The sequence below is a fragment of the Phaenicophaeus curvirostris genome, chromosome 5, assembly GCF_032191515.1.
Source record: "Phaenicophaeus curvirostris isolate KB17595 chromosome 5, BPBGC_Pcur_1.0, whole genome shotgun sequence".
NCBI lineage: Eukaryota > Metazoa > Chordata > Aves > Cuculiformes > Cuculidae > Phaenicophaeus > Phaenicophaeus curvirostris.
The window spans coordinates 57,270,141-57,288,670 of record NC_091396.1 but is presented as its reverse complement, the minus strand read 5'-3'; the positions used below and the strand labels follow the sequence as shown (position 1 = coordinate 57,288,670).

Below are 18,530 nucleotides of genomic sequence, written 5' to 3'. Positions count from 1 at the left end.
TCTGAGAAAGCTTTGAAAGATGTTTCAATGCAAAATTTTTCAGGTTTGTGATACTTAAAGTGAGGTTCTGTGCTGTGAGACCTTGTTTAAATTCCACAATGTGCACATAATGTGAGGATTTGTGCCTGTTAACCTGGTGTGATTAAATAAATATATTAAATGTTGGCTACTGCAAGGAATGTACATCCTGACTGACTGTTCAAGCAAGACCTACTGAGGAAATAGAAATACGAACCCCAAACGTGCCACCTGGGATGCCTTGGAGCAGATACGAAGGTCCAGTCAAATGCAGACTGCTCAAGGAATAGTTGCTTTACAAGCCTAAGAAGGTGAGAGGGAGAATATGGACAGAAGAGAGAGACAGCTTTGCCGTGGTCCTCACCCTCATTCCTAGGAGTTTCAGTAAAATTTAAATCTGTCTATTGTTTGTTATAGTGTCCATTACTCTGTAATGGATAATGGGATCCCCTTCTGCCAGGGGCCATGTGCCAATTCATCCTTGAATGTCTCCAACTCAGAGCTGAATGTCTCCAGCTCTTAGATATTGTCTTTGTCAGACATTCAGGGATCTCTTCTGTGTCAGGGTAATTCTGGGCACCAGTGATGTGTAGGAGGTTGAACCCAGTCTCGCCACATCCTAAAGGTCCCTTTGAGATGGAGGATGTTAATTACTTGAAAGGCAATGGAAACAGATGCTTGCATGAGCAAAGTAAAAAAGGAGCTTTTAACTTGGAAAAGAGAGAGGAAACATCAGATAGACCTGATCATCTGTGACTGATAGGTGCAAGAACTCCATGGACCAGACTGAGGGATCTTTACTTTTGTCAGCATAAGCATTATAACCTGCTAAGAATTCTTATAAAAAAACATATTATCTGAAGGATTTTAAGTTTGTCTAGTAATGGATTTTCACACAGGAAGTATTGAATAGTGCTTACTATTCTAGTTAAGATATTTTTGGCCATTGATTGTTAGTCTATTTACCACTGTAAACTGCTTCCAAAATCTCTGAAGAAGCTGGTGGAAGGCCAAGAAGATGAGAAATACATGGAGCAGTCAATTAAATGGAGGTCATAAATGAACCCCTTTCGAGAGGCATCATCATTCAGATTTGTCTGAAACCAGGAATTTGCAAAGAAGGAAGCAGGTGTCAAATTCCTTTTGGCACCTGCATGCTTAGAAGCATTTATAATGAAAAGCTACCTGGTCGGAGGCTCAAGACATTGAGAGGGTGCACCTTAGCAAGTGGAAGGAGGCACATATTGATGTAATCTACAACCCTTGTGCTTCATGGAGGGTATGGAATGGTAAGGAAATGTGCTGACATGACTTTAGTTCTGGCAGGGTTTACGACTCTGGCACTGAGTGAGGAGGAACTTGAGAATGATTTTTGAGCTCCGTATTCAAACAGCTGTCTGTCTTCCGCAGCACGCTGTAGAAAAATAGAGGTTTTGAACCATTAGAAAAGCAAAGGAAGTGCAATAGCCCAGATTTTGATCATAATTACACCCAGGTGGTTCTGAAGTGACTACACCCGTGTCATTGAAGTTACACCAGTGCAAAACTTGTGCGAGTACTGAATCAAGCCCTTTGTTTTCTTGCATTTGTGCACCAAAAGAGCACTCTAACAGCCCTTAGTAAATAATAAATTAACAATGATATGATGATCTCCCTTATGACGGGAAGTACAGAAAAATTAGTGTTGGAATAAGAATTTGCTTGCAAGATTCTTTGAACGTGTCATTTCTAGATTTGTACTGGGTATATGATGCTTTGCTGGACTGATTTTATTTTTTATTTCAAACATCAGAAATATCAAGTTTAGTCGATTAGTGTGTGGTGAACAATACAGAACCTATAGCATGTAGCTTATAGATTGAACGGGTAAAATGTGCTGGTCTGTTCATCAAAAAACACCTTTAAATCCCCAGCAGAAAATAGTAATGAAAACAACTAATGAAAGCAAGTGATTTTTGCAGTCTCCCTGCTGTAAAGAAAATAACATTTCAGTAGCTGGTTTCATTTGTGTTTCCCCATTTGTGCCTCAGAATACACCGGACTGCAAAGTTACATCACATTTTAAATGACTGGAACCATGTCCTGAGATCCCCCTCTGACCACACCACAACTTCCTTCTTTCTTTTCCCCTCCTGGCTAGAAGACTGTATGTAATTATGCTGAGGACATCATTCAATTAATTATTGACAGGACATGTAATCACCACTCAGATCTCTCTCTGATAAATCTCTTTGGTGCTTTCTGACTTCTGTTTGTCACGCACTAGGGAGGTGGAAAGGCAGTAAAAATGCATTTTATAGATAGGATGTTTCTCAACACTCTGTATCAGCTGGAGAAGCTTCTGATACCCTGGGCTCTTTAGATGTAAAGCATAATTGTTCTTGTCTGTGCTAAACAAGTGTCCCTGAGAAAGCTCAGAGGGATGGAGGCTTATGATTCATTTTAAGTGGAGGATATAACAGGAGCAGATAACTTTGATTTGTGCAAAGGAGCAGTGTGATCTCTTTCAGGGATTCCGGGCATTCACAGCAATTTTTTTCTTCTGCTGCTGATTAAAGAGAAAGTGATAAATAAGAGCTCGTTGTTTGGTTTAAAGAATGTAGCTTTAGAGAGCTGACTTATTAAAAACAAAAAGAACAAGAAAATCCTGACCTCCAATAGCCTTTCACCAACATTTGCTAGGAGCAGAAAGTAGAGTCAAGGCTGTTTCTGTAACTATCAAATGTGAGTAAGGGTTGTGAGATGGCAGTGGTCACCCCTGTCATCTCTGTGACTGGGAAATATCCTGGGGGCCAGGTCAGCCTGGGGACGTGCCCAGGGGTCGCCCACAACTTTGGATTATAACTCTAGCGGTGCCGAAAGTGTGTGTGGGGGGGGAAAGGAAGAGGTGGGAAAGCAAAGAAAGGCCTTATTGTAAAGTAAGGAAAATTAAGTCGTGGGGGAAAAAAAAAAAAAAAAAGTAATCGCGTAGAGGCTGCCGCCCGATGCCGCCTTCGAGGAGCCGCACGGAGTCCGAGCATCATCCAGGAGCCCTCGGGCCGCCACCCTGCCCCTGGGCAGCCTGAAAAAGCCCCTTTGGGCCGCCCCCTGGGAGAAGCCGCCCGCGAGGGCTCGCAGGAGCCGCTCCGCCTTGGGTTTTCCCGGCACGACGGGGCTGGGAAGGGCGCTGGGGAGGCGGCTGCCCTCGGAGAAACCTCCCGCTGCTCTCCTGCCCCTGGAGCCCGAGCTGGGCGCCGCCTCCCCTCCTCCGGCAGGCGTCAACCTGGCTTTTGCTCCCTCCGCGTCGGGAACGACGTTCGGAAGGAGACGGGTGGTCGCCGTCCTTAGGCAGCTTTGGCGATGCTTGGGAGCTCGGGACCGGGGAAAAGCTCTCGCTCGTCCCGGAGCGGGCGGGCGGGAGGCACCGGGAGCCTTTACCGCCCCGAAGGCGGCTCGGGGAGGAGCGGGGCGAGGGCGCCCTGCCCGGCCCTGCCCGGCCCTGCCCGGCCCCGCCGGGGCTGCCCCGAGCGTACCCCCAGCTCCGGGGCTCGGTGGAGGGCTCGGAGCTCCCCGAGGGCTCGGAGCCGGGGCAGCCCCAGCCCGGGGAGGAGGGGGGAGCGCTGAGGGGTCTCAGGTAGAGCAGATGGGGCGGGGATCCCGTCGCTGCCGCCGGAGGCAGCGGCTGCGGGAGGGAAGGGAGCCGAGGAGCGGGGTCGGAGGCGCTGGCTGAGCCTGCGGGATGGAGGAGCGGGGCGAGGGCTGGTCTGAACCGAGAATGTTGAGGTTCGGGGACGTTGCGGGGACAGAGGAGCGTTGTCACGGGCAAGACGGGAGCCGTAACGCCCTTACGAGCAGCTTTCAGCAGGTTTGGCTCGGCCGCCCAGCCGCGGGGAGCGGCGGCCCCGCCTTGCCTGACCTTCGGGGGGAAACCCTTCCCCAGACCTCAGCTGAACAGCCCGGGCGCCTCGTCCCGCTGCTGCCGAGGGCGAGGAGGGGTTGGGAGGCACAGCGGGAGGTGTTAAAGCCCCGCCGTTTCTGGGCGGCTCGGCAGGGGGTGCGGGATGCTCTCCGCGCTCGGCTTCACCTGCCGGGCTGCGGGGGAGCGAGCTCCGGCACCCAGCGCCCTTTGGAAGGAGCAGCCGGCCCTGTGTGCGTGTGTGTGAGAGGGACACACACAGAGAGCCTCGCACCTCGGGGCCGGGCGCCGCGGGGCCACCTGCGCACCCGCGACGGGGCGTCCTCTCCGGGGCGGATCTCCCAGCTTTCCCTCGCGTGGTTTTTTTTGGTTTTTTTTTTTTTATTATTATTTTTCAGCCAGGATTCACTCTCCTGCACGCCCCCGGCCAGCCCTGCACCTTCGCCCTCGCCGGGCTGAGCCCCAGGGGCGGCTCGCGGGGTCGGGGTGTCTGGCACTACCGAGGTTCTCCCTCCCCCGGGGAGCCCCCGAGGTTTGGATTTTTCCCCGGGGACGCCCAGTGTCCCCCTTGCCCGTCCTTCTCCTTCAGGTGGCGGGCTCTGCGCGCTCCCGAGCCGTCGCCGCCCCCGAACCCCAGCAGCGCATCCTCTCCCGGCTGCCGCTTCGCCTCCTCCTCCTCCTCCTCGGCTGCGGGGAGGGAATTGCGGGGTAAGGAAAAAGGGAAGAGCGAACGTAGCGGTGTGAAGATAGAGAGAAGCGGTCAAGGTGAGGCGTTTATTTACTCAACCTTTATTATTTAAAAAAAAATTCATAAAAAAGAAAAGGTGAACGAACGTCTTACAAACCCACCCCCCTCACCACCCCCCATAAATAGGACATTCCGTTCAGCTCTGGCTATTGGCAGTTCTAGTACTTGACAACATCAGACGCGATTTCCTGGCATTAGAGAAACCCATTTCAAAATCGGTCATCACAAAGAAATACTAGAAATCCCAGTTAGCACTTGCTAGTCAGCACGGAGCACTTGTATACAACTTTTCAGACACACACCCGCGCACACACGCAGCTGGGAACAGATCCCGTAGGAAGAGCCTCCTCGAAAAGTAGTAAACGCTTCTCAAAAAAAAAATACAAAAAAAAGGAAGAAAAAGGAGAGGGAGTTATTTACAAAACGCACATGGAAATACAGTATTGACAGAGCGTGGCTGGCAAATCAACATGATTTGAATAGAGAAAGGACTATGGCACATCTTGCTCGAAAGCTCGCACAGCAGCCTCTTTCGAGGGTCCCCGGGGGAGGCAGCTCCTGCCATCCCCAGCGCCTTCTCCCTCCTCACCTCTCCCCCTGCCCTCCCCTCGCCTCTCCCCCCCTTGCGCTCCTTGCCAGGTCCTTTTTTTACACTTGGATGACCACCGTGCTGGGGCTCTGGAGCCGGGTTTTGTACTGGTCTAGCCAGCTCCTCAGCTCCGAGATCTTGTAGCCCTCGGGTCCTCTGCCTCCCTGGTACATCACCTTCTCCTCCTGGATGATGTAGAGCCTCTCGAAGTAGGCGCCGTAGGCGGCGCTGGAAGCGTTGTCCATGGTGTCCACGGCCAGGGGGCAATCGGGCGCCCCTTCCCGCATCAGCTGAGCCGCCCGCAGCCTGTCCTGGAGGCACTGGTGCTTGGGGATGCTGTAGGCGGCGTCCGAGCTGACCCAGCCGTCGGAGGGGTGCGCCTCTTCGATGTACACCAGCAAGAAGTCGGCAATGTCCACGAAGTGCGCGGCGAGGCGCTGGAAGGACCGCAGGCGGGCCATGAACGGGGGTCAGGTGCAGCTGCCGAAGTTGAGGATGAGGGGCCTCTTGCCGCGGGCGAAGTCGAGGATGCGGAGCCTCTTCTGCCCGTCCAGCTGGATCACCTCGGGGTTGGGGGCCGCGGAGCCCACGTGCGCCGACTTGAAGAAGTCCAGCTTCTGCCCGTGCCACACGGCTTTCAGCGACTCCAGCGTGAACATGCGGTTCGAGTCGGACACGCAGACCGGGGGGTCGTCGGGGGGCGGCCCCTCGGCGGCGCCGGCAGCCTCCTCCGCCGCGGGCGTCGTCAGCATCTTCTTCCTGATGCACAGAAAATCCAGGAGCCAGAGCATCACGGCGGTGAGCAGGAAGCGGGGGAAGAGGAGGATGCAGGCGGCCGCCTGGGCGAGCAGCTGCAAGGTGTGAGCGCCGAGGGAGGGGAGCATCGCCGCGGCTGCCGCTGCGGGACCCGCGCCCCCGCTCGCCGGGGTCCGCGCCGCGCGGCTGAGAGCCCGCTTCTCCCTAAGCCCATTTTATAGTCAGGGATTTAAATGAAAAGTGACTCCACCTCCGGCCAGAACCCGCCCCCCCTGGAACCCGAGCCTGGGGATTACCTACCCCTCCACTCTAATGACCTAAAAATACACAGACAAAAGCGGGGAGAGAGCCCCGGCGGGAGCCGCGAGGGACGTGCGACGGAGCAGGGAGCCGCCGCTGTCGGGCCCCGCCGGGGAGGCAGAGCCGGGGCGCCGCCGCGGTCCCCGGACGGCGGCCGCCGCTCGCACCCCGCGCCCCCGAGGGCTCCGCGACGGCAGCGGCGACCCCCGCCCCGCCCGGCCCGGGGTCCCGGCTGCCCCGCGCCCGCCCCGCGCCCCGCCCCAGCCCCGCTCCGCCCCGGCCCGGAGCCCCCCCGCTCGCGCGTTCCCCGCCCCGGGGCTCGAACCTGCGGCCCCCGGGGAGAGCGCGGGTTCGAGCCCAGGCGGGCGGGCGGCCCCTCGCCCCGGCGCGAGGGGGGCCAGGTGGGCGCGGGGCGGCGCGGCGGCCGCGAGGGGGCGCCCTTGCCCGAGAAGCCGCGGCGGCGCGCGGGGAGGCGCGGGGCGCTGCACCCCCCCCCGGCGGTGCCCGCGCCCCGAGGGGCCTCGCGCGGCGGGAGGCGGCGGCCCCGGGACGCCAGCCCGCCCCGTCCCATCCCATCCATCCCATCCATCCATCCCATCCCGCCCCGTCCCGTCCCGTCCCATCCATCCCATCCATCCCATCCCGTCCCGTCCCATCCCATCCATCCCATCCATTCCATCCACCCCATCCATCCCGTCCTGTCCCGTCCCATCCCATCCATCCCGTCCCGTCCTGTCCCATCCCATCTATCCCATCCATCCCATCCATCCCATCCCATCCCATCCCACCCCATCCCATCCCGTCCCATCCCATCCTATCCATCCCATCCATCCCGTCCCGTCCTGTCCCATCCCATCTATCCCATCTATCCCATCCATCCCATCCCGTCCCGTCCCGTCCCATCCCATCCCATCCCATCCCATCCCATCCCATCCCATCCCATCCATCCTGTCCTGTCCCCTCCCATCCCATCTATCCCATCCATCCCGTCCCGTCCCCTCCCACCCCATCCCATCCCGTCCCGTCCCGTCCCATCCCGTCCCGTCCCGTCCCGTCCCGTCCCGTCCCGTCCCACCCCATCCCATCCCATCCCGTCCCATCCCATCCCATCCCGTCCATCCCATCCCGTCCCGTCTCGTCCCGTCCCACCCCATCCCATCCCATCCCGTCCCGTCCCATCCCATCCCGCCCCGTCCCATCCCATCTATCCCGTCCATCCCATCCTGTCCCGTCTCGTCCCATCCCACCCCATCCCATCCCATCCCATCCCATCCCATCCCATCCCATCCCATCCCATCCCGTCCCGTCCCGTCCCATCCCATCCCATCCCATCCCATCCCGTCCCATCCCATGTCATAGAATCATAGAATAGAATCATAGAATCACCAGGTTGGAAAGGACCCACCGGATCATCACGTCCAACCATTCTTATCAAACACTAGATCATGCCCCTCAGCACCTCATCCACCCGTGCCTTAAACACCTCCAGGGAAGGTGAATCAACCACCTCCCTGGGCAGCCTGTTCCAGTGCCCAATGATCTTGTCCAGTCCCATTCCGTTCCGTCCCGTCCCGTCCCATCCCATCCCATCCCATCCCATCCCATCCCATCCCATCCCATCCCATCCCATCCCATCCCATCCCATCCCATCCCATCCCAGGTTATGCATCCCCTGGGCTTCTCCTGCTAGCTCAGCCATGACTGCGTTCTCCCACCCCCATGGAGCTGGGGCCTGGCTGTTGCCGTGAGGGGGTCCCGGACGGGTGGGCAGCAAGGATGGCAGAGGTGACAGAAGAGCTCTGCCACTGCAATGTCCCCCTGTTCGCTGGGGTCCAGCAAGCCGTAAGTCAGGGTGGACACTTGCTTATGAAGAACCTGTAGAAGGCAGCAATATTTTTTTTTCTGTTGTGACGTGAAGTAGAAACCGAAGTTTCTCGTGTGAGCTGGTGTAGGAAAGTCTTTAAGCCGATGGGCGAAGCATGACCTTATGTACATCGTCAGGGAGATCTTTGTGTTGTCCACAGAGCAGCCATGCAAGGGCGGGTTTGAGGTTGGGTGGGCTGTGTGTTGAGTGCTTGCAGTACGTGGAGCTGAGCACAGACCGGCCACCTTCAGCCTTCATCCAGCCAGGAGGAATTTATGGCCTGTAAATTCCTTCTGGCTGGACTAGATGGAGATGTGTCCCAGAGGTAGAGAGCTTCAGTCTAGTTTGGTGTATAACAGACACCGCCCTAGACAAAATGCACCAGCTCTGCTGACAGCCTTGCCACGCCACTTATGCAGAGTTCCCAGCTTGCAGCATGCACATTGTTTCCTCACCAGCTCTTCAGAAAGGGATGTCAGCTTTCCAAAATGCTGAACACTGCCCTCTGCTATGCAGATGCCACCCATCCATCCCTGAGCTGCTGCTACAGCTGCCACTCACCAGGTGCCTGCTGCACTGACTTTAGGGACGCATCACCCAAGCATTCAATGGGTCCTGAGTAAAACTTTTCTGCCTGTGGCTGATACCGCGCCTCTGGCTGCAGATTCCCAGAGACCTTGAGGACCTGCAAGTCCCCCGGGCGCTGCCCGCGTTTCTCCAAGTGTGATTGCGTGTGTCTCCATGCCTCCCGTCTAACGTCTGCAAAATGGAAAAAATAATGCTGAGCCTCCTCATGGGAGTCTAGGCGACTTACTTGATTTTTATGTAACTTATTACAAGAACTCTGAATAAAGGCAAAATTAAAATCTCATTTTGTTTTTTTCTTTATCTGGTTCTGAATAGGCTGCTTTAGAGTGCCTGGTTTGCAGCTCTCCGGTGCATCATCTTTGGTTGGTGTCAACAGCACGGAAAGAGAATTCAGTGTTTTAGCATCTGATTGGAAATGTATGCTCCAGTCCTCATAAAGCCATGTTCATACACTAGCCTGCTTAATAATTTTTTTTGGCATTCTGTGGTGCCCAGTCCGGGGAAAATTACTGAGTAGATATTTACTATATTGTCAAACTTATTTTGAACTCTTCATGTGGGCCTCTCACCACCTCTCTGTGCAGTTATGCAGTCTTGAAAACCACAAATTAAAGCCTCTAAACAGATGCAATAACAAGTTGTGGTAGCTCTGAAGATATCCCTAGGAAAAAAAAAATTGATCTCTCAAAGCGACCTCTTCAAACTATGCTGACAGATAAAAGCCTGAGTAAACAGATGGGTTTGCAACCCTGTATATCAACAAACTTTGCTCTACTTGATCAGTGAGACATATCGCAAGGTAAAAAAGAAAAAGTATTTAGTCTAATATAGCATATTTGTAGCTAGATAGGGACTTTGGAAAAGACTTTTTCTCCATTCTCTGGGAACAAATTTGCTTTAGTTTTATAGCTTGAAGGAAACTGTTGAATTGGGGTTTCCTGTTCAGCTGCGGATAGAGCAGTGAACTGAAGCATTTTGCTCCAGCAAACTGCTACACTTTCCTGCTATAGGAAAATTCAAGCTTAACCCGAGACCGCTGTTTGGTAGTGAAATGGTGGCTCTGCATGGCTCTACAAGCCCCACACGGATGCATTCAGTCGAAGTACAAGTATAAATACTTGAAAACCACAGTATACTACGTCTAAATACTCTATGCTAGCATATTTACACAACACTCCATGGGAAAGGGTGAAATTCATTCTGCAGCTCTTTGGTTCTTGGAAGGTTTGAAGTGCTGTGTCACTGCTGTTCTCACTTCTGTGTTGTGCTGGACAGTTTTCAAAATCATGTGTTTTCACTCTGGTAAACTCTCCCTCTACTTCCTAAGGGCCGTACCTCCCAACTGGATTATTTTTAGGTAGGTGAAGGTAGTTGGTCTTTCTAGGAATCCATATCACTGCTACTAATAGTGTGGGAACTTATGTATTCCTGCGCACTGAGGATTTCATAAAATATATACTAAAATACAGGATTTACAGTGGCACATCTGGTTATGGGTGGTTTTTACTCTACTGCATGTGGTCTGTGGTTGAGCACTCGCTAACTTAAATATATATAAATTTGTGTGTGTCCATCCACACAAGTGTACATACAGGGTTCAAACTATTTCCTTTTTTGAGAACTTTATAGTTATAGTTTTTCTTCATTTGATAAATGTGATTTATAACTGTTTTAAAGTTCTTGTCATAAACAGGAGCTGCAAAATAAATTCAGAAACTTATAAAAGCAAAACCTCAAAAAGCTGAAATTAAAAACATCAGGTCCGCTTTGATGTAGAGGATGTGTTGAAATGGTGTATTTACATGTTTATTTTCTATTTTATAATTTCCTGCATAAAGGCACGCAATACTTTCGGACAGGAAACTAAATGTATTCTGGAAGAGTTCCACCTCTCATGTCATCTAAGCTACACATCGTTAATGTGTTAGAAAAGAGCTTTATGTGAAGGAAACAAAAAAGACTTCGCTGAAGCTCAGATCTAGCCCTGAAATAAGAGCTGGACAATTTCTTCTCATGTAAGCAGCTAGCCAGTAACTACAGAGAGGTGCGGCGGTGTCGTGGTAAATTACTCACCTGCCTGGTATCTGTAAGAAGTTGGTAAACATTATATTGCTGAAATTGGAGGTGGATAAACTCCATTTGCAGTTGTTTGCCCTTGGTGACACCTCTGGAAAAAAGTTGCCGTAAGCTGGAGTCTCTGCATAGGTCTGGCTGTCTCTGGACCTGCATCCTTCTTAATCTTTCACCGCTTTTAGATGACACCTGTTTTTCTTTTCCTTCCTCCTGCTTGTTTTTTTTTTTTTTTCCTTTAAATATATATGACTCAGAAAAAAACATGCAAAGCCAAGTACCCAGCCAATGCTTTGGGTAGCTTTGAGAACTGAACGAAAAAAGTGTTGTGCCACAGATAGGTCTATAAAATCACTAGCAGAGCCATGGACTTTGACTCTCCTGCCCTACTCTGGCATTCTCACCTTTGCATACACAACAAATACGTCATATATGACAAAAAGCTTCCCCGCACTGAAGCTTTTAATTTTTTTTTCCTCCAGCTCTTACTGACTGGATCGAATGGGAAGGAATTGTTTAATTTGGAGGGAGGACTGATTCCACAGCTACAGGTCTGTTAGTGCAACACTCAGGTCTCACCCTGAGTAAGCAGAAACCTACATTTTCTAGGAGTCTGTGAGCCACCTACGGAAGCCTTGCAGCATGACCAAGTGTAATGTTCCCCTGATGTGTTAACGAGTTTCTGCACCTGCCTCCACACTGCTGCTCGGTAGTGCCCCTGTTGTGTTAGCAGCCTGTCAGGCTGTGGGAGAAACTAGGTAAGCAAAAGATTTGAATCACAGCTCATAGAATCGTTTAGGTCAGGAAAGACCTTTAAGATCATCGAGTGCAACCCTTAACCTAACACTGCCAAGTCCACCAATAAACCTTGTCCTTAAGGGCAACATCTACAGGTCTTTTAAATACCTTCCAGGTCGGTGACTCAATCACTTCCCTGGGCAGCCTGTTCCAATGCTTCACGACCCTTTTGATGTAGTAATTTTTCCTAATATCAAGCCCAAATCTCCCCTGCTGCAATTTGAGGCTGTTTACTCTTGTCTTATTGCTTGCTACTTGGGAAAGAGACCAGCAGCCACTTCTGTACATCCTCCTTTCAGGGAGCTGTAGAAAGCAATGAGATTAGATGATATGAGAACTTTCATATGGTGAATATGTCACCTTACATATGGGTTTACTGAATTAATTTCATTAGTTGTAGTGAATGATATCTGCCCTCAGCCTCCTCTTCTCCAGACTAAACCACCCCAGTTCCCTCAGCTTCATAAGACTTGTGCTCCAGACCCTTCACCAGCTTCATTGCCCTTCTCTGGACATGCTCCAGGACCTCAGTGTCTTGTAGTGAGGGGTCCAAAACTGAACACAGTGTTCGAGGTGTGGCCTCACCAATGCTCAGTACAGGGGGATGATGACTTCCTTACTCCTACTGGCCACATCATATTTGATGCAAGCCACGAAGCTATTTGCCTTCTCAGCCATTTGGGCACATATTCATATTTAACTGGAGGTCAACCAACACCCTCAGGTAATTTTCCACTGGGCAGCTTTCGAGCCACTCTTCTCCAGTCCTGTAGTGCTGCATGGTGCTGTTGTGACCCAAGTGCTGTACCTGGCGCTCAACGTTGTTAGACCTCAAACAGCTGACCTCAGCCCATCAGTCCAGCCTGTCCAGATCCCTCTGTAGAGCCTTCCTATCCTTGAGCAGATCAACACTTGGTTTTGTCTGCAAGCTTACTGAAGGAGCACTTGTTCCCCTCATCTGGATCATTGATAAAGATATTAAATAAAACTGGCCCCAACAATGAGCTCTGGAGAACACTTTTTGTGACCAGCAGCCAACTGGATTTAACTCCATTCACCACAACTCTCTGGGCTTGGCCCTCCAGGCAGTATGTCCATCCAAGCCATGAGCAGCCAGTTTCTCCAGGAGAATGCTGTGGGAAATGGTGTCAAAGGCTTTACTAATGTCTAGGTAGGCAGTATCTGCAGCTTTTCCTTCATTCACTAAGAGGGTCACCTTGTCGTAGAAAGAGTTCAGGTTAGTCAAGCAGGACCTGCCTTTCATAAACCCATGCTCACTGGGCCTGATTCCCCAGTTATCCTGTATATGCCACATGATGGCACTCAAGATGATTTGCTCCATAACCTTCCCCTGCACCGGAGTCAGGCTGACAGGCTTGTAGATCCCTGGATCCTACTCCTTCCAACCCTTCCTGTAGAAGGGCATCACATTTTCTAACCTCCAGTCAACTGGGACTTCCCTGGTTGGGCAGGACTGCTCATAAATGACAGAAACCAGCTTGATGAGCACTTCTGCAAACTCCCTCAGTACCCTTGGGTGGATCCCATCCAGCTCCAGAGACGTGTGTGCATCTAAGCAGGGTAACAAGTTGCCAACCATTTCCCCTCGGACTGTGTGGGCTCCATTCTGCTTCTCATCCCTGTCTTCCAGCTCAGGGGGCTGGATAACCAGAGAATAACTGGTCTTACTATTAAAGACTGAGGCAAAGATGGCATCAAGTACTTCAGCCTCTTCTTCATCCTTTGTCACTAAGTTTCTCTTCACATCTAATAAAGGATGGAGATACTCCTTAGCTCTTCTTTTATTGCTAATGTATTTATAGAAACATTTTTACTGTCTTTCACAGCAGTAGCCAGTTCAAGTTCTAGTTGGGCTTTGGACCTTCTTATTTTCTCCCTGCCTAGCCTCACAACATCCTTGTAGTCCTCTTGAGCTGCCTACCCCTTCTTCCAAAGGTCATAAACCCTTGTTTTTTTCCTAAGTTCCAGCCAAAGCTCTCTGTTCCGCCAGGTCGGTCTTATTAGGTGCTGGCTCACCTTTTGGCACTTGGAGACGGCCTGCTCCTGTGTCTTTAAGATTTCCTTCTTGGAGAATGTCCACCCTTCCTGGACTTTGGTGCCCTTCTGGTTTAGATGTTCTGTATTAAAAAATTCTGCTTTTAAATTCAGATGATTCTGGTGACTGGGCTTTCTCTAGGACCCCTAAAATAGTGTGTAATAAGAAAACTTAGGGTGCAACTTGATGAATGCCAAAAGGTGCAGCTTTCCAACCCATGACTCCTTCTTCACTTCTGTTTGCACCGTGTCTTGTGTGATCCTGTGGTGACCTGTGGTCATCTGTTTTGGGGACAAAGAGGGCAGAAAAGCTTGGTTTAGAAAAATGAATTATTTCCTGACAGGTTGGCTCCCTAAACTGGCTTATGACAAAAGGAAACGATCACATGTGTGATGCAGAGAAGGCCTGAGAGAAATGGTCCCTACTGTGTGACCAAGGCAGGGGTGACATTCCATCAGACCGCCTTAGAAATATTATCAAAATGCCCTTGGGTGGGACTGCTTCATGAAAACGTGTTAAGAGCAGAAATTTCCTGAACAAGCTTCACTGCAAGGAAAACATACTTTATTCTTACCATTTTGTGTAGTGGAGGAGAATAGGAAATGTATAGGAGATGACAGTGGCTGTCACAAAGTTCTGCTGGGCGATGTAGCTCAATGGGGTGCACAGTTGGCTTCTGGGGTGAGCCAGCAATGTCAACTTCAGCAGCAGCTGCTAACAAGCTTCCTCTAGCAATAGGAAATCAGATTATCTGGAACCCCCCGAGCCAAGCACATCTTTGCTACCCATCAAGCAAACTGCTCAAAGGCTTCTGTGGCTCAAGAGCTCAGGCTGGACCCCCTGGTAATAGGGTATAATTACAGTCATCTGAATGGTTTGCTCTGCAGTCTAGTCCAGAAGTGGAACCCCGTAGAGTTATACTTAAGTGGCTACTTTATACATATTGAATACAGATTAAGTCCTTGGCAGACAGAGAAAATACTTCTTCCTCTGTCTTTGTTCATAATGGCTTTAGGTGTGATGCAGAGGAGGATGAGGAGATGCAATTTGCTTGAATCTAAATCTCCTCTAGGAAGATTGTAACAATATTCACCACGTGCAGTGTTTTATAACAGAGTGTGTTTGAGCATATGACAGCAAATTTCAATACCCTAACACTGTTTAGAAAGATAAGAATAGCAGAGTGATAACTAAGGTTAGTTTTTCATCTGTTAAATGGCAACACAGCAAGAGTATTTTCTCAAAATATGAAGAGGATGCTTTTGAGTTGACAGACTCAGGGCTTTGTTGGAGTAAAAGAAACAACACTCCTTTGACCTCCTTTGCCTCGGGAAAATCTCGCTGCTGCCTGGCAGTCTTTGTTGTAGTCTGATTCTCAGAACCCCAAGGTTTGTGGTGAAAGCTGTGGGCGATCAGTGGCAAAACTCCTGGCGCTTTCCTTGTGATCAGGAATGCCACGTAGCATGATAACAGACAAAAGAAAGGCTGAAGACGCAGGGTGCAATTTCCATCATTTCACTTCCCTGAGCAGGCACAGAAAAATATAAAGAATTTTAAAATACTATCATTTAATAATTCTCAGCTTTTCAGGTGAGTGCACGTGCCCTGCATGAACTGACATATACATTTGAATTTTCAATCTGTAACAGACTTAGAAGGGAAGGCAGGAAAAGTAGCATTTAAAAACCATTTATTCAAGAAAAATCTTTAGGGATCATGACTAGGATAATCTTTTTCGGGGTGACACTTATATTCTACAATAAAATGGTTTTACCCAGCAATGGTTTAACGGTTTTGAATAATCTGCAGAGCAGAAGAGTAAATACTTCAGCAAGAATGAAGGAGTTTACTCTACCCAAAACGTCAGGAGTATCAGCCCACTTTTGAATATAGAATGAGATGATGAGTCTACTGACCTTTTATCCCCAACATCACTAAAATGTATATTACACACATAATGTGGTCTAGTTTTGTGTAAATAATCACTTTAAGCATGACAGACCTATTCAAAGCAAGCAGCATGCCAAACAGGAGGCGAGACGGCACCATCGCTGTGCACTTAGGCTCTCATCAAATAACTCGGTTGCTTCAAGCCTTTTCTTTGAACATAAATGTTTGAAGTTTTCCAGTGATTTTTTTTTTCCTGGCATGTGCCCCACGACTCTTATTATTTTTAGCCATGTAAAATGGCATTATGCAGTTGCTGAAATTTGCTTCTCTCAGTCCATGATGATTTATAAGCCTTAATTTCCAGGATACTCCCTTGAAGTTACCTTCTTTTTGTGACTTCAGGATATTCTCTTCCCAGACCTTTGGTATTTATTTTTACTGTTTCTGTGGTTAGGGTTTGGCAATGTTGCTCTGGATTAAGGACTAAACATACATAAGAACTGGAAGGAATACACATCTTAATCTTCTCATTTAATGCATGGCTTGTTTATCGGTACTAGAAAGAAGTTTCTGGACAGGTTTGAAACAACCTAATAGTAGGCTTCTGCAGCCAGATAGAAAGATTTTAATGAATCTGAACTGCATGTAATCCTTCACTTGTTCCAAAATAGATGCAATTTGCTTATTTTATATTGCAGTGCAGTATTTCTTTCTAAAATTTTGCCCAGAAAGAACTTGAATTGGAAGTCAGCGAGCTTGGACAAGTATGTATTGTTTATATGGAATATTTTAATTGACAGAAAATTGTGTAAATCTGCTTGCTTCTCTGCTCTTGGATGAAAAGATCTCAAGGGCTTGAATTTCTGTTCTAATTTTTTTTACTCTTATGCAGGAAACTGCAAGTAATCTAATGCTCAGATGAAATTACTCAGCGTTTTACTCAGTCGTTGAATTTTTCTTGTAAGCAGAATATTTTGCTTTCATCATATATCCAGTAATTTTTTAACTGGTATTTTTGGATGATCTTTTCACATTCTCTGTGTATTCTTATTTACCTTCATTGTTTATCTACTTAGGTTTAATTCTTTCCCTACACAGCCTACTGTGAATAAAATGTTTCTCTGAAAATGATTAATTTTGCACATTGTTTACAGAATAGATTTTTCATGTTGTATCTGATACTCATTAGCAGGAAAACAGAAATAAAAGGAGAAACATTAATTCTCACCACAAATAATTTTGAATTCACTGGGATCAGGATCTGACCCAAAATGTTTAGGCTAGCTCAACAGCTCAAGTTGATTCGAAGGGTCTCAATGTTTACGCCTCATGGTGCGTCCTCCTATGACTCTTTATTTTTGGCTGCTCAACAGTTCTTACTTTCTGTGAATTTTAAAGTTATTCTTGGACTAAGCAATACAGTATCTTCACAGGGGAAAAACTGTGACAAGCATCACTATGTGGTACAGCTCATCATTTCATAGGGCCCATCATCTCCAGGGAAAGCTCCAGCAGAAAAAAACCAACCAAAGATTAAACGGTTATTTTAAAGTTAGACATTAAATTTTGGGTTCCAATTCAATCTTCTGAGTGCATGAATTATTGTGGATACCTGGAGCAGTCCACAATCCTCTGTGTAAGTTAATTTAAGGGCCACAAATTGCCTCTGAATATTAACATATGTGCAAACCCGCTTCCCGGAATCCAACTCTACTTTTATTTCTGACATTTTAATAAAATTGATTTTGTGAGAGGACTAATCCCTTGCTACTAGTTCTTACCTGACACTAAGTTTTGCATTTCTCAAAACAAGAAAATGCTGCTTTAAAAAAAATATGTATTCACAACCCCTGTTTTTAGTGGGAATCATATACAAATAGAGGAATACATAAGTAAATGAAATTGATCAAAGTGATCTAAGCCCACTCTTAGAAAGGAGAAACAGTTCTGAAATGCATATCTATTGCAAACAAAACCTGGATTTACCAGATACCGAGGGAACATTTTTTTAAGAACAATTATGTTGTATTTGGAAAAAATGACATTTTCTTTCTTAACTAATTTTAATTGGCATTGTGCTCCCACTGAGCCAGAAAAAATATGGAAGAGGGTAACAAAATATAAATTAAAGTAGGAGTAAGGTATCTTAGCTGATGAAAGCATAGATAAAATGCTCTGAAGACTTTTAAACAAATACCTGCTTCAAAATGTGTTGGTCCTTGAGCAGTGGTGGCCCATGCCTGTTCCTCGGCCTCTTTACAGTCATTGACATTGCGTTGCCAATGAAGCAGCTGTCACTTTTTACCAGCGCAATGCCTGCCAGCAGCCGGCTCAGAAGAGTTGCTTTTAATTAAATTCCTGATTTCAATTGGATTTTGGTTTGCAGTTCACAGCTAATGGAGATTCTTGGAGTGGGGCATCTAGGAGCATTTCAGACACCTTTTTTACAGAGTTCTGTCCAGAAGCATCAAGCATCACCTTAAAATCAGTTGCATTTTTGCCCCCGTTACTTTCAAGAGCTCTTCCAGGATCTCACTGCCATAATGGCTAGAATTATTCATATTTCCAGCTTAAATGTATCGATGGCAGATTTACGCGTGTTTCTTCTTATGCCAACATTGTCTCTTTGCTGAGGCAGTTTTCCTGCCTCTCTTTTCTCAGGGTGTTAAAGAGGGCAGTCCGATCGCCTTGGGCGCTGCTCCAGTGGGGCTAATAAGCCAAACCTGTGGGGTGTATCAGCACTGAGTTAGGCAGGTTCAATCTCTCTCTGCCAACGGTCTGAGTGAGCTGGGATGCAAATTTGCTCTCTCACAGTGCCTATAGGGCTATGCCAGTGTAATGCTAAACCTGAGCTGGTGAGTTTTGCTGGAGACTTCATTAACATCCTGCTATTTCAAGCTATATCGATTCTGGGCCAGTAAGAGGACAGCTGAGGCTCACCTCGGTCTGCACCTGTTT

At 48.6% G+C, this 18,530-nt stretch overlaps 1 protein-coding gene across 1 annotated transcript; it reads right to left on the bottom strand.

Annotated features, from left to right (window-relative positions):
• Nucleotides 1–4,729: 4,729 nt before the first annotated feature.
• Nucleotides 4,730–6,327, bottom strand: DIO3 (iodothyronine deiodinase 3). Its single transcript, XM_069857076.1, has one exon. It carries the CDS (start codon nucleotides 6,132–6,134, stop codon nucleotides 5,310–5,312), a length of 825 nt encoding a protein of 274 aa, XP_069713177.1. The 5' UTR covers nucleotides 6,135–6,327; the 3' UTR covers nucleotides 4,730–5,309.
• Nucleotides 6,328–18,530: the final 12,203 nt, after the last annotated feature.